Source organism: Lottia gigantea, assembly GCF_000327385.1.
Source record: "Lottia gigantea unplaced genomic scaffold LOTGIsca_45, whole genome shotgun sequence".
Lineage (NCBI taxonomy): Eukaryota > Metazoa > Mollusca > Gastropoda > Lottiidae > Lottia > Lottia gigantea.
In genome coordinates, this window is record NW_008709577.1 from 1,037,121 (window position 1) to 1,054,333 (window position 17,213).

The following is a 17,213-nucleotide window of genomic DNA, read 5'->3' on the forward strand; positions in this document are numbered from 1 at the left end:
ACATTTTGAATTATAAACCCTGTTATTGTGTATCATGACATCATTTTGTCAATATGTGTGAACAGCCCTGCATTTATAATTAGCATGTTTTCTTGATATATTAAACTAGGCTTTAATGTAATATGATTTAAATACTCCTTCATATAATTCTATTTGCTTGTCTTATATATATTAAAATTATTAATTAAATATTGATATTCTAAATAGATCTCTTGATGTGATATATATTATTATAAAACTAGTCCTCATTAATGCATCTAATACCAAGTCAAAGTTTGTGTAATTATCTATTTGAATTAAGAAAAACATTAATAACCTGTTTGTGCAATAGGAAATTCAAAGTTTAATAGCAAAATGTAACAATTATGATAATGTTGATAAATATATGAGTCTTTCTACCATTTAATGCTTTAATTTGTTGTATGTAATATGATTCATTCCCATTTTAAATATATTTTGTTTCTTTGTTAATATGAAATAGTTAATTAGTTTTAATTTGGTTGTTTTTATAGAATATTTGGTGTATCATGTTATATCCTGTTATTTTAAGATATACATTAGAATGTGAATCAAGCCTTATAAATTATTTCAGTACATATGATTTTATGTGTTTATAGACTTTTGGATGTAAGAAATTTAAAACATTGAAATGTCTAATTACTGTATATTTTAGTGCAAAAGTTTCGGGAAGTAGAAATCCATTTTTAAGCCAATCGTATTTTCATCTAAGGTTTTTTTCATTATATTACTGATATTTTGCTGAAGATTGAAGTTTAAACCTTCTGTAATATAGAATTAGGTCAGTTGGCAAATCCTTTTGATGATGTTTTGTATATTAATTTTTGCAAATTTTGCCTTAATGTTTTTCTTTCATATTTAGTCTTTCAATTTAGGTGTTGTAAAGAGACAAACAATTCTGCATTGATGCTTGCACAAAAAAGAAGGCAAGCCCAAATTAGAGCACAAGAGTAATCCTGCCCAAACTTTATGGGGGTAAATGCAATGTGAAAAACCTTGCAGTACATAATGGTCAATGATATGCTGCCAATGATGTCTGTATATTATTGTAAATTGAATGTGAAATGCATGCTTGTGTTAGTGTACATGCTATATAGTGTACTCTGTGATCTGACATCTCTACTGGGTACTGTGTAGAATGTTATACTGAATACTGAAGCCAGTGATTAAATGACCATGTATGAAAAAAAAAAGCATATCCAAATCCCCTTGTATTATTATGATAAAGAAATGATTATGTAGTTGTATAATGAGAGTTTTTTATCCTGATAATTGAAACAGTTTAGAAAGAGAAGTTAAAACTGTATATAATGTTATATTATTTATTAAACATGAAATAAACTTAAGCTTCTACTTGATAATAAAACATGTATTTTTATTTATCAGTTAGCCAAACAAAATAATATATGATTAATACTTTTTCAAACTCACTCACTTTACAACATGTATATAAAAATATTCTCTTTAACAAACATAACTCACACAACAAAACATAACAATTACTAAACTTTTCTATAGGCACATAATGTTTAAATAACATCTTAGAAACACAAAGCAAAATAAAAAGACTTGTTCCTATCCGAAAAAACAACCTTTAAAGAATGATGGTTTTGGACTTGGAAACAGAAAGTATGCTTTAACATTCTTGCCTTCTATAACACTGGAAACAATTCAATTTAAAAATTATAAACTCAAATAAGATCAGATCACTCAGCCCAGTCATGAGCGAGAACAGTGAGACACCTCTCACATGGTGTAGAACTATGATCAGCTGTATATCTTCTACATCTCTCACAAATATTCTTCATAGCTGGCATAATAATTATTTTAAAATGCTGAGGAACTTTCATACCTACAAATACAATGTGTACAGTAATCTTATAGAGAATAGCCATAATTTCTTAGTATATGCTTACAAAGTCATAACACATTTCAATTAATTTATATCTCCTACGGTCAATTCATATGCAATATTTGATAAATTAGATAAGATAGCTTTTTTTGGAATGCTTTATAATTTGGGTCATGATTCAAAGCAAGTCATTGTGTAATAAGAACAGTATTGCCAATCGTACTTTTCTAGCTCAGTTACCAACTGTCAGAGAATCTTTAACAGGCTGCCCATGTGTCAATTTTCTGCAAATGACATCGCTGTCAGAATATAAGCCCATGTTATCAAAAAAAGCATTTTATCTCAACTGCTTTACTATTTTGGAGTAAATAGTCCATTATGATAAACAACATACCATTTTGAAGAACAGTAGAAAGACCGTCTACTAGTTGAGAATCATCAGGTATAATAGCAGGTGGTTCTGATAGTAAACTAGTATGTGATGTATGTAACATTTCATTTAATGGTGAAGAACTGGATGTAACTTCATCTGGTTGAAATAACTGAAAAAACAGACATTCACTTTTAAAAATTACCAATAGACTAAATTTATAACCTATACTGACACAAAATCAGATTTCTTGTGAGCTTTACATTTCTGTCTGCATGTGTCTGTCTTTCATAAATATCTACATGGAAGAAACAGGGAGAGACACAGGTCAATTACTTTCCTTACCATTGTTTAAACTGTTTCAATTTAAGGAAGTTTAGCCATTTCTCTTTTACCTGGATTTTACAATAATATGATCCTGTATTATAAGACTAACTGATTGAGGATACATCATTTTAGCTTTAACTCATGTGTCCACAATTAAATACTATTTGTACTGTTTAGAATATAGTAGGTACCTTCAATATTTCAAACAAGGAATGACTAGCATAAATAACTACATCGTATTCCATAGAATCTTCTGTTACCAGAACACTCTGTACATCACTCTGTATATCAAATACAGGTTTAATAATATTCTGTAAACTTGTATTATTCCATTCATCATGTAATTCAAACCAACTTGTTTTAAATATACTACTTTCAGCTGAAATTGATCAAGGTTAAATAATAATTATAAATAAATCATTACTGTAATTTTCTTTAATATACATCAAAACTTGATAACTTGTCTCTTTGCATTAGAAAATATTGTTGTTTGATTTACTGAGTATTTTTTATCCAATTCATGGATCATTCTAAAACACACTGTAACAATCATGACTGATTCTGAAGTTAACTGAAAAGATTGCCAATTAACATAATTTCAAACAATAATTCTGTTTTGATATTTTTATCAACTTTTTCTCAACAGAAGAAAACACAAATCATTTTTAAATTAATCAAGCCTTGTTTGAGTCAGTATAGAAAATAAACAATGCTATAAACTTTTTAGTATAAAGACTAGTTTACCAGGTGAATGTTTAGGTAGATGTTGATAAATCTCTTCAGCTAAATGAGGTACAATAGGAGCTAGTGATCTAATTAATATATCAGCCATATAGTACTGTACTGTTAAACTGGATAGTCTTTTAATACTAGATTTCTCTTCACAATAACATCTACAAATGATATTTTACTTCATATGAAATAGATGCAAAATGCAATGAGAGAAAACAGTGATAGCAAACCTACTGATACTCTTTATAAACAATTGAACTGGATCTTGATCAGATTGTCTGTTAATGTGATAAGATTATCATATATTCATCATTTGCTTTATAAAAGAAAGAAAAGATCATTACCTATCTTTGATAATGCTTGAATAAAATGAAAAATGTACATTTACAAATTTGATGGTTTCCAGTAAGACTTTATTGAATTCACTTTCTTCATAATATCTTGTAATCTGAAAACGTAAAATGCCTCAATTCAACATCAAGAAATAGTCATTTCAAAATTACAACAGGTCTTATGAAACAAATTACTCCCATAATAATATCATAAGAGTACCCATTGTCATTTACCAACTAAACTCTACACTAAAAAACCTCTTGATAATAATTGATCATACCATTGAGTATGGAAACATCCATATGAATTAGTATAGATTTCATTAATTACTAAAATATCTTCTAGATTCTAAATACCTGTAGATTAGAGGAATTTATATAAACTGTTGTGTACTTACATTTTGACCATATTGATACAACTGTAGTAACATATACTGATCTTGTGGTAATAATAAGGAATATTCTATACATTGTGTTGAAGGATCAAATGTAGATAAATTTCTTAATAAAAATCCAAAACATTTGCGCACCTGAAAATAATTTTTTAGAATTGATATTAATTAATGATGAAATTAATATTAATTACTCAATGTCTACTCTAATTATGTGTCGGAGGAAAAACTCAGTAGGTAAAGAGTTGTATTGTCGTCTGCTAGGTTATACGGTACTATGATTTTGAATCCTCCTGAAGGAAAAATTCTGATGCCAAGGCCAGTCTTTCTGAGAGTTTGCCATACTGTGTTAGCTTTCACCACGTCAGTTTGTATTCAATAGTATTCCTTCCCTTGTAATTTTATATTTTCACTGAGGTCTGGTTCAATTTTCCTTAAAACTTACTAAGACATTCATTATTAATTTACACTCGGCATTTCATTTAATAACAAAGCATTCTATATTTTTAATTCATGTGTCATCTACGAATTCTAACTTTGAACCAACCTATTACCACTCAATATGATAAATAAGACAATTATATGGATGGATACTCCTAGAATTTTTATTACTTTCAATGTGGTTCTCACATAGTCTTCAGGAATATAAATGTTAATATATATTATATTCCTGATAGCGATGTGAGAACCACATTGAACCGTTGAATGTAACCTATATGCATGTGCTTCTAATATGATATTGAAGGATTACTTAATATTATAGTTTATGCATAAGGCCAGATTTTATTTGTCAGGACAGAGTGCATATTATCTATCATGAGAGATTTTACCAAATTACAGAAGTACTTACAGGGAATACACATTCATTAGTTATTCTATTTAATATATTCTTTCCTATCATTATATTAGTTTTAGCTTGAGATTGAGCTGCCCACCATCTAAGAATATCCACACCATAGGACGGATTTTCATTCTTATCCTGAAAAAGTTCAGTGGCAAATATCAAATTTCATTTCATATCTATCTATCTGTTGAAAGGACATTTTGTTTGAAATGTTTGAAATTGAGAACCAAATTATTGTATCCATCATGTACATTTTATTCTTTTTATTTGACAAACTTTGGTAATTTCAGTTTGAATTGTCAATTTTATTCCAGTTCCCTCTGCCAACATGATTAGATTATTAACTATCAACGGTAAAACATCACTGACCTTTCCACCATGTACCACTATTTCTGGATCTACAACATTTCCAATGGATTTTGACATTTTTTTACCTGCTTCATCAGTTGCAAAACCATGTATCATCACCTTCCTGTATAAAAAATATTCAAAACAGGTTTTGAGATAAAAATATTCAATTTTTACTTACCTTTTCTGATTTCTACAAAAGCATCCTATCACATGTTCAGACATCAGAATATTATCTTCACTACTATCCACCCACAATGTTTACAACATCAAACTTTGTTAATCATTATAATATTAATAGAAATAACAACTCCAAATTACATCTGCAAGTCTTTGGGTTGATGAAATGTCAACCAATGGAAAAAGGATTTCTTAGAATTTTAGTAGTTTCTTTATATACATCAAACAAATATCTTCACATATTGCCATTTTATGATAAACTTACTTGTATGGTGGTTTACTATTTACAGCTATACTTGTTAATAATGATGTTAAAAACCATCCTCTACATTGATCTATACCTTCATAATATACATCAGCTTCATAGTTATTATCTGTAACATAACACTAGTATAAATATACTTCTCTTCAACAAATTCAAACTTCTTTTTAATAACTGTAGGTATGTATCACCAGTTGGTAACTAAATTCAACAATCATTAGCTACTGGCAATATGATCTCAAAATCTTGCCAATATCCTGCAAACCTATCAGGACAATACCTAAATGACAAGTACATGTATTTCAAGCACAACCACTCAGAAATAAGAATGAACAAGTTAATAAAAATCATTTGTAAAATACTGGCCAAAGTCACTCTATCACAATACCTTTTGATGTTTCATACAATGTAGTTTTTCTTTTTGGGATCTGACCTAATTGCTGTCCTTTTCAGAAAACATAACCTCTTGATATACCCAATGACTATTCAAAATCCTTACATAATAAATACCTTTTAAAACAGAAGCCCAAGATGTACCACTATCAAACCATATATCTAATATATCTGTACCTTTTATTAATTCACTGCCAAACTGTCAATATATAAGTTTACAATTCAGTTTATGTATGATCAAACTAATGTATGAATTAAATCTATTTCACATGTTTCACAAATTGTTTTCAATAAACAATTAAAAATAGCTTGCCAGGTAAAGTAATATACGCCCACTGGCACCTTTGAATTTAAACACAAATATTTGGCAGTACATTAACAATTACTAGTATGAAATATTTAAGGAATATATATCGATGTATAAACAGAAAAAACCTGTGTACACTTACGTATAAACTGCTAGGTGGATTTATACAGCGTACACAGGTGTTTTCTGTTTATACATTGATAAACTGAAAAAATGTTCAGGTCATTCCTTATAATTAAATCAACTCGAAAACGTGTTTAAATATTTATCTAAAATAGCAACAAACTAAGGCACAAAATTGGCGCATAAATACATAAGATTTTAACATAACGTTAATGAACTGATACTAACAATAGAGACGTCCTAGAGAACAGCCAATCAGCAATAAGTAGGTCACCTATTTATAGTCTACTGTCTACTGCTTGAAAGTTAACGGAGGGGCCACATTTAAAGTTCAATTATTGAAAGACAAGTTTGAAATAAGTCAAAAAACTTAATTCATCTATTATTTATCCTTTTTTACACTTAGAACATAATAAAACCTACATTACCTTATCTAGTAAAGAATGGTGAGCTAATTGTTCTACTGGTAACTTCCACCATATATCACTACCATTATTTCTCACTAGTTCACATATATATTTAATACTTTCTCTATCAAAACATAAACAAACATTGCATTTACAAAGATTTAAGGTAACCTAGAGCTTCTCTAGATATAAGATGCCTAGCAGCTTCTCTAGTAAGAACATAAACAAACATGGCATTTACAAAGATTTAAGGTAACCTAGAGCCTTTCTAGATATAAGATGCCTAGCAGCTTCTCTAGTAAGAAGGCGTCTTAGAACTTCTCTAGATATAAGGTTTCAAAGATCTTCTCTAGATATAAAGTGTCTAAGATCTTCTCTAGATATAAGATGTCTAAGAACTTCTCTAGATATTAAGAGTCTAAGAACTTCTCTAGATATAAAGTGTCTAAGATCTTCTCTAGATATAAGGTGACTTAGAGCCTTTCTAGATATAAGATGCCAGCAGCTTCTAAAGTAAGAAGGCATCTTAGAACTTTTCAAGATATAAGGTTTCAAAGATCTTCTCTAGATATAAAGTGTCTAAGATCTTCTCTAGATATAAGGTGTCTAATAAATTCTCTAGATATAAGGTGTCTAAGCACTTCTCTAGATATAAAGTGTCTAAGATCTTCTCTAGATATAAGGTGTCTAAGATCTTCTCTAGATATAAGGTGTCTAAGAGCTTCTCAAGATATAAGGTGTTTAAGAGCTTCTCTAGATATTAGGTGACAAACAGCTTCTATAGATATAAGGTGTCCTAGAGCTTCTCTAGATATTATCATTAGGTGACAAAAAGCTTCTCTAGATATAAAGTGTTTAAGAGCTTCTCTAGATATAAGGTGTTTAAGAGCTTCTCTAGATATTAGGTCTCAAACAGCTTCTCTAGATCTAAGGTGTTTAAGACCTTCTCTAGATATAAGGTGTTTAAGAGCTTCTCTAGATATAAGGTGTCTAAGAGCTTCTCTAGATATAAAGTGACTAACAGCTTCTCTAGATATAATGTTGCTTAGTGCTAAAAGAGTTTCTCTAAATATAAGGTGATATACCGCTTCTCTAAATATAAGGTAACTGAGAGCTTCTCTAACTGCAATGTACAGTTTCGACTCAAAAGTTTAGAGACAATTATTGTTAAACTTTGAATTGAACAAAAAGTAAAATTCTTACTGTGTAACAATAGGTTGATCAGTTTTGTTATCATAAAAGACTGGAATCGGAACACCCCATACTCTCTGTCTAGATATACACCAATATGTCTGACTTTCTATGTTATTTCTTAGATTATTTTTAAATAAACTTGGTATTACATCTATCTTCTCTATCCATTCCTATATAATAACAAATATTTACTATCTATATCATATTGAACAACACTAATATCAAGAACAACACATCAATTAGCAAATTATTACTAAATTTCAACTTGCCCTAAATACTGAAACTAATTATTTATATTTCTTATATTCATGTTATCCTTATAAGGTACTTCTGGTTAAACAGACCAAACTTGTCATGACACATTTTGTATTAGTAAATGCAACTTACTAGAGCCTGGTCTTTGAGTAGTTTATTATTAACAAACCATTGTTTACTAGCTCGTATTATAACAGGTTTATTAGTTCTCCAATCATATGGATAACTATGTATATAATCTTCTATCTTTATTATATTATTCTTCACTAGATTCACCACTGAAACAATTATATTACTTTTAGATCTCCCTCTTATTAAGGTCAGATGAATGTGTTTGTTGTACAAACCTATTCTATAAGAGATTTGGAACTGGTAAATTTTAGGGGGGTTTAATCTTGAACAGTAATATACAACAACTTCAAGTTAAAGGGAAAGATGCGCCATTTTGGTGGGTTGATTTTGGTCTTGAATATATGTAAATAGTCTACAGAAATACCAGAAATGTATGATCTTAAAAAAAATACTTCAAACTAGGAGCTTTACTCTTGAGTCGTCATTTTAACATGCAAACACGGATAATTCTGGACACTCATAGAAGGCTCAAATTTTGACGGTGAGCTATTACTGATTGGTTTCACAAAAAAAATTACAGTTTATAAAACTAAAATATGATTGATTCAAAAAATGGCGCAATTGTCCCCTTAATGACAATTATAACATTGCTTGATTAATAAATGAAATTACTAACTCACCAGTTGTTTCTGCATCAACTCCTATTGTTTTTCCTTTTAACTCTGGTCCTGTTTCTTTCAAATATTTTCCTTCTTCATCTACATAACATTCCTACAATAAGTAACAAGTAACATGAAAATAGATAACATCTTAAATCAATTATCATTTCCCATTTGTTTATCATCACCTCAAACCCTTGAAACAATGGTCTGTAAAACTTGCTAGCTTAGGAACTAGTATATGGAGCAATAATCAAGACAAATGCATCATGTCGACGGAGTGAAGTTTAATTATGGCTCAGTGTATGTCATAGATAGACACTATCAACCAGTCCTCAGTTATGATTTCCACTGAATTCTGGGAGAATAGGGATTAAAAATAGGGATTAAAATCTTTGAAAGGAGTGTACGTACAATAGGTAAATCATACTGTCGAGCCATTTCAAAGTCATCATGGCCATGTGCTGGTGCTGTATGAACTAATCCTGTACCTTTACCACTGCTCACATGATCACCATGTAAGAATGGACATACTTCATTAGTTATAGGCTGGAGATACTTTGTTCCTTTTAAGTTATCACCTACATCAGGAAAACAAGATATTATTATCTTTTTATACCTATTAACTGAGAAATGGGACAGAATTAATTTTAGTTTGTGTACCAAGAGTTTATCAATGTTCTTATATCTTTTCCTATTGAGTAATAATCAACACCCATGAGAAATGTAAGTCACAAACCCAGATTTACCTGAAAATGAACAAATAACTTTTAATTGACATCCCAGTAAAGTTGATAATTTAACACTGAAACTTTCTTCACACAGATAAACATCACCATTATTATGATTTTCTAACAGCTGATATCTACCATCAAATACAGAAAATAAATATTAACACTGTTTATATATAATACTGATATTACACTCCCCTGTGGTTTTTCAATCCCAAAATGGGATTTAAAATTGCATCCAAACTAGCCCACCATCATATATTTTCTAATATATCACCAAATTGAGTGGTTAAAAAAATAGTAAAAAGTAACTAACTGTATATTACTATGATAAGAAACAAGTTGATTAAATGGTATGGTCCAGGCTGTTGTTGTCCAAATAACAGCTTTTATTCTTTTATCTGGAAAATAAATTAATTTCATTGGTAAGAAATGATAGCTTCTTTATCCACATATATGTATGTAACAACAGTATAATACAGGTCTCTACTGAATTACAGAAACAAAATTTGTTTTAGTTACCACTCAAATATATCTTGTAAGGTTGATTTTTAAGACGCTTTCTAAATAAAATTCTGGAAATGAACAGAAATGTAAAAGACAGGAAAAACTAAGAAATAATTGTATCTTCCTTGAGTGGCATTTAGTAATTGATGATATTAACACGATTCTTTCGTCTTTATCAAGCAATGCATCATTGCTTGATAAAGACGAAAGAATCATCGTCGAAACGTCGCAAGTTATTTATTAAAGTAATTGTTATCCATATAATTGTGTTCGTGTTAAATAATTGTATGTAGATCTATATTTACCTGTTAATGATCTGATAGAGTCAGATATCTCTGTGACATCTAATGTTAAATAAACTGATTTACTGCAATGTTTTTCATTATATTCTAATTCAGCTTCAGCTAAGGCTGTCCTAAGTCAAAATAAAGATAATCAACTTTTAGGTTTGCTGTGCTCACACATATATTTTTGGAAAATTTGGCAATGGACAGAAATGGATATTTAGATATTTTTTAGGGGGTTTAGCTGTGCTGTTTCTCTTTACATCATAAGTAAATATATATAGAAATGAGAAATAATCACCTTGAAGAGGGAGACCAATATACAGGCAAAAATTCTCTATATACCAAACCCTGAAAAAGTATTAGTTAAAATAGCTAATATTAGTAGTATGTTAACAGCAGAAAAAGGGCCTATATTCTACAAGAGCATCTATGATACACTGCAAATAATATGCATAATAAAACACTTAGACAGAATATGAATTTCTCGCTGTATAAAGAATCACTTATACCTTATCATATATCTTAAAAAATACTTCTAACTGATTTGCTTCATACGAAAAATCAGTGGTTAAATATCCTTCACTCCAATCAGCCATCACTCCCCATTGCTGAAATGATTTACGCTGTACTTCTATAGCCTTCTTGGCAAATTTAAGTGCTGTAATATAAAGGAAGGGATTAGAAGAAATCAAATGCAATATATCAATAAACTTTGACTTCTTATGGGCTTCAACGATTTTCATGCATATCACTCTAAAAATATTTCTCAAAATCTATATATATTCAGATTATACTTTTAAACTACTTAAAGCAGAAGAAAACATGATTAACCCTACCTCTATTCCTAATATCCAAGGGCTTTAATGTCCTTTCATCTATTTTTCCATCTTTTAAAGCTTTCATTTCTATAGGAAGACCATGACAATCCCAGCCAGGCACATAGTGAATCTTGTAACCCCTCAATAACTTGTAGCGATTTGTAACATCTTTTAGAATCTATAACACATAACAGCTTAAGAGAGAGTTTTGGATGGACAATTATATTTTTAGAAAAACAATCTTAAAAACAAGGTGAACCATGAATGCAGATAAAACAGCTTTTTAAGAATACCAGTATAGTATTAGTCAATAAATAAATGCATGTACCAATACCTTGTTAATTGCATGACCCACATGGGTTGCTCCATTTGCATAAGGTGGTCCATCATGTAAAACAAACTCTTTGTTGCGATCTGTTTGTCTTTGCCATGAATATAATTTATTGAAGCTGCATGCCTACAAACAAATAAGGTATTTTGATACATTCATTACCATTATAGTGACAGTGGGTATCAATTGATAGACAAAAGATACTACTATTGATACCTTCTGAATATTTAATTCTCTTTTAATTGCTGCTCCATCTCTCAGAGTAGAATTGAATTTGGACTTTGGTAAAATAAGTGTTTTTGAGTATCTTTTACTCTTGTGTTCACTTGATTTCCATCTGGCACAATAATGTTTTTGAAAGTGAGATGTCAGTTTATAATTTCCATTCCAAAGATACCCTCTCATTTTTAGCTAATGACAATTCCAACTTGCAAATCCACACAGATATCTAAAACTACACTTGGTTTGGAATCTTTTTCTTCATTTTAACTTTGTTTATCTTCATGGAGGCTGACATATTTGAAGTTCAGCAGAAAACAGAGGAAGTGTTCTGAAGAAAAAAGAATTAAATACAAAAGTAAATTTCTGATCAATGAGTATTAGTTTTTCCTTGTAATAAATGAATAGCAAGAATATTCAGAAGTAAACCTAAGTTTATTAGCAACTGAAAAATAAATAGTGAATTTCATTATCAATGTCAAGGCCAATTTATGCAGGTCAAAGTTCACATGGGAGGACCGTCGATGTTGCGCAGCTGATCACAGGATACTGGATGAATGACAGACTAGGGAAAACATAAAATATCCGAAAATTATGTTAAAATAACAATGAATTAAGTGGTCGGTATGTCGATGAACAATTCAAGCTCTGGAATACTCAATCTGTTGGCAAATGTCGGCAATGTCATACCAGAACAGTCGGATCCTGATGGAAGGATAATCACCAAAGATATTCCAGTTTTTCCAAGTCCAGTGAATAGAGCTTTATCTCCCAGTGTGGAACTGAGTCTGACTATTGCCTATATTGTATTATATGGGCTACTGTTTTTGTTGGTTTATTGTCAGTTGTGGATGATATGGTATTATCGACATAAACGTTTCAGTTATCAGACTGTGTTTTTATTTCTGTGTTTATTGTGGTCAGGATTAAGAACAACTTTGTTTTCCTTTTACTTTAATGATTGTGATGAAGCTAACAATTTACCTGGTGTAATATATTGGTTGTTATATTGTTTACCTGTTTGTTTACAATTTGTTATCCTTTGTTTATTGGTTTTATTTTTTGCACAGGTTTGTATATTTATATTTTCTCAATAGCTGTCTGCTATAATTGTCACATAGACCTGTTCATTGAGCATATCTTAATGGGTTTAAATGTCCTATAACTATGGAATATTGAAGATCAATAGGCTTTAGTCTACAAATTGAACCATAACCAAGAATCCGTTGATGTAAACTGTAACAAGATATTGGTGTAGGTCAACTAATATTTTACTAGTTCTATTAAATAATTGATCTGTATGAAGGGGAGCTATTGTTATAAAAGATTAATTAATTATAAAACGCAGTAGACGATATTCATCTTCAATCAATACCTATCATAGACACTATTTATAGTAACAGCCAATATATATTATTATAATGTAGATCAAGTATTAATTTCAATGTTTTATTATCAAACAAAGGACATTTAGGATAAGTAGTGAGAGTCATGATGACTTTCAAAAACAAAAACCACCAGAAATATTGGCATAATATCAAGATTTAGAATAGAATGAATCAATTTCTTTTAGAAAACTTAAATCACAACATTCCAGTCATGGCTGATATAGATTGTTATATTAAAATATCTGTAAAAAAAAGTTGATGTGAAAATTTAGATTTTTTAGTGATGTCATGGGTGGACTGTTAAGGAGATACTTTGTTATAAGTTATAAGAAAATCTTGACATCCTTCCCTGTTTTAATTTGAAGAACAGCTCTACAAAGCAGGAATAGAAATATTAGCCAATCAAGTTTGACACCCCTTCAACACTACTTTGAAGTCCAATGATTGAACTCTTCAAACCATTTGTTTTATATTCAGAAGAAAAGCTCATTAACAAAATTACTGATAATCTTTGAATGACATTTAAAAGTAGAACATACTTGGATGAATAAAGGAAAGAGTAGTAGTATCCATAATAGTATTGTTTTTTTTTATCTTAAATGTTTGTTTTTCATGTATTCTATTAAAAGTTTAATACATAGTTTCTCTGACCACAACTGTCTCTGAAAAATATTAAAAACTTTTTTAACTAAGGTTGAAATATTTAAAACTTGATTATTAGTCTAGATGGAAGTACATGTATTTTGATATCTTGTATGGAGAAGTTGGTGGAAACTTATTAATTTTTATATAGAATGCTCTTGTTCTAGAGTAAGACTGAGATATACTAGTACCATAAGAAAAAGTTGAATAATCTTGCCTTAATGTTAAAATAGAGATATATTAGTAATACTACTTGACTGTAGGAAATAACTTATTTGTAAACTATTAACACATGCTAAGATTATAAGGAAATGATATTGTAATACATGCTTTTAATATTTTATTTTTTAAAATTTCATATGAATTGAAATTTGATAGATCATGAATAATTTAGTGAATTTTGATGTGAAATTGATATATTATGATGTGTACCTTTGTAACTAATAGGTAATTTCTGAGAATATATGCCAACTTACAGATTCAGCTGCAAATCACTAATAAGATGTACATATATCACTTATGAAATGTTCCCTCAAAGTACTCAAGCAAAAATTAAAAGAAATGTATTTTTTTGACTCATGACACCTGAATCAGTGGATATTTTGAAATTTCCTTGATGTATAATTATTGTTTTTATTGTTGGATGCAGATTTATTAAATATTTGATAGATGATTTATATATACAGTATATATTTTATAGGATATTATTTTGGATTTACTGACAATGTTGATATTGGATGGTTTCTTAAAGCTTATGTTTTTTTTGACAGATTTGATCTTAGGGCAAATGTTTGAAATAGAAAATGAGTCAGTGTGTCAATGGTTGTCGTCTGCCTCAATGATAAATACCTTCAAGAAGAACAATTTCTGTGTTAGGATGCATGGTTTGTCAGGCCAAAATATTATATAATGAAGTATAATACTGTTTTCTTACATTATCAATAATAATATTTATTAATATTGGCTTTATCATATCACCAGTGAATGAGTTGGTTTTTAAAGATAAGCTAACCTATTATCAGTGATTATACCATCAGTGATTATACCGGTATCACTTATTATTATTATGATAATTATTATTATTGTTAAACCTGGATACATAGTCTGAAAATATCATCTTCTCTACTTTACCGCTAAAGTTCTCAAATTTCAGTATATTATTATGTTATGAGCAATTTTGTTTCAAGTAATTGCCAACAATAATGATATAATAACCACCATGTCTTAGCTAATCTTAGTATCTTGACCTAAATTTTATGTATTAAAAAAAAACCAACTTTTTTTTAACTTTAGATTTTTAAGATATAGTTATGATTCTCAACTTAAAATCACCAAATCTTGTAGCTGATAACTATAATTATTAAGCCCAATTGCACCATAGACCATTCAGTTATAGAATTATATCTTGCATACCATGGCTTAAGATAATACATTTTAATTTTTGTTTATAATTTGTGTATTTTAGGTAGTTTTTAAAGCAAGAGCAAAATATGAACCAAGTAAATATAAGTAAGTTTTATATTTTATTTGAAATTAATTGGTAAAGTAGCTGATGTTTTCTTTCTTTCGTCAATAAATAAAATGTAATGAATAATTTGGCATGAGTTAAAATATCAGCTTCAAAATATTAATAGTAGTCTTTGAAATATAAACTTAAATAAGTTTGTTACTCAATTTCCTTTCAGAAATCTGGGTTTTTTTTTTTGTCTTAAGGAGCGAATCGAAGAATGTGATTGATAATGTATCAAGTATACATTTATTTATCAGTCTTTCTCAAACTATTTTCCATGTGTTTTATATTCTAGACGACCTGTACGGATATTAGTTGGTATTGCTGCTATAGTATTTATTGCATCTAATATTGGCTGTGCTGTTATTGTAAAATACCATGAAGCCAAGTATATGTCAGTACCTATGGAATTATTATATGTTCGTGTGGCCATTAATGACAGTTTATTTGTGATATTTGCTATTGTACTTTCTGTTTGTATTTATAAAATGACCAAGATGTCTTCCTCAAGCTTAGTTTTAGAAGCCAAGGTAAAAATTTATTTCTGTTTTGTTTTTATAAATGGTATGCTAATTCAGTGCGAACTTTACAATCTACCATGATCTCTACTTAGGACCTTGGCAAGTTCTAGAGAGTAACTCATATAACACATCATGGTAAGAAAATTCCTAATGCCACAGCCAGTGCTGTCAAACCTTACCCTTTTACAAAATATAAAGTGTTTAATTTTATTTTCAATTTTTTGTGATATTGCAGGGAACAACAATGTGTCAAGCTATATCGGCTGGATTACTGATTACTTTATTATTTACATCACGCGCTATTTATAATTTTATTGCTATTTATCCCAAAGAAAGATCAAAGATACCTGGATTCGGCTATGATTGGGTCAATGTTTCTGATCAGGTGAGTAGCATTCTTCGTAACAATAAGTAAGGTAGTTTAGGTACTGTTAAATTGTTAATTTTTTCCCAGACATTTTGATAATAAATTAAAGGTATATTAATGTTGACTCAGAAATAGTTATAACAGTCTTAGATTGTGTTTTGTTTATGAAAATTCCTCTGGGGTAGGAGTATCTAAGGGCCTTTGCGATAGTTTATTAACATTTGTTTTAGTAGAATGAGTGAAATTAGCCTGCCTGAAAATAAAAGTGGTGCAATTCAATGCTATTAGTGTCCCTGATACACACAAAAAGTTAAAAACACAGTAGATTTTTTTTTTTGAGAATTTTTTTCATATTTTTTCATAAATAATGACTAACAAAACCTCTCCACAATCATGTGTTTTTCAGGCTGATGCTTATAATTTAGATGGTGGCTATGCCTATTTATCATTTGGTGTTGTTTTGTTTGTTTGGGAAGTTTTCCCTACTTTTGTTGTTGTTATATTTTTTCGTGTGCGACGGGCTGTCACTACAGTGGTAAGTACGGGTAATATTTTTTGACAAATTTCTGTACCCATGTTAATAGAGGCATGTTCCAAGTTTACAATATATAAGGAAAATATGTGCATATATCTAAATAGATAGTTTAATTCTTTCATTATTTATTGATAATGTGAGTATAGAAGAAGGGGTGAATGTAATTATTGTCATTATATCATGCTGATATTTTTCTACTTTAGTCACTGGCTGAATCTACCCATAGTCATACATCGAAGGTGTTTTTCTTTGATAATCCTAGAAGATATGATAGTGATGATGATTTATCT

General features: G+C 29.5%; 2 protein-coding genes across 2 annotated transcripts; one reads left to right on the plus strand and one right to left on the minus strand.

Moving 5' to 3' along the window:
* Positions 1-28: 28 nt before the first annotated feature.
* Positions 29-12,146, minus strand: LOTGIDRAFT_233929 (hypothetical protein; the record flags this gene model as incomplete). The annotated part of the gene is made up of 23 exons (XM_009060958.1): positions 29-1,870; positions 2,265-2,412; positions 2,759-2,946; positions 3,312-3,460; positions 3,644-3,747; positions 4,030-4,161; positions 4,874-5,002; positions 5,237-5,339; positions 5,661-5,769; positions 6,168-6,249; positions 6,909-7,011; positions 8,091-8,251; positions 8,469-8,614; positions 9,089-9,179; positions 9,482-9,648; positions 9,817-9,932; positions 10,115-10,199; positions 10,611-10,720; positions 10,891-10,940; positions 11,102-11,250; positions 11,429-11,588; positions 11,745-11,867; positions 11,958-12,146. 23 exons carry the CDS (start codon positions 12,144-12,146, stop codon positions 1,725-1,727), a joined length of 2,940 nt encoding a protein of 979 aa, XP_009059206.1. The 3' UTR covers positions 29-1,724.
* Positions 12,147-12,514: 368 nt separating this feature from the next.
* On the plus strand, positions 12,515-17,213 carry LOTGIDRAFT_192257 (hypothetical protein; the record flags this gene model as incomplete). Its single annotated transcript, XM_009060959.1, has 5 exons — positions 12,515-13,030; positions 15,740-16,030; positions 16,257-16,406; positions 16,795-16,920; positions 17,127-17,213. Coding segments are annotated over exons 1-5 (1,098 nt in total), but the record flags the coding sequence as incomplete, so codon positions are not given.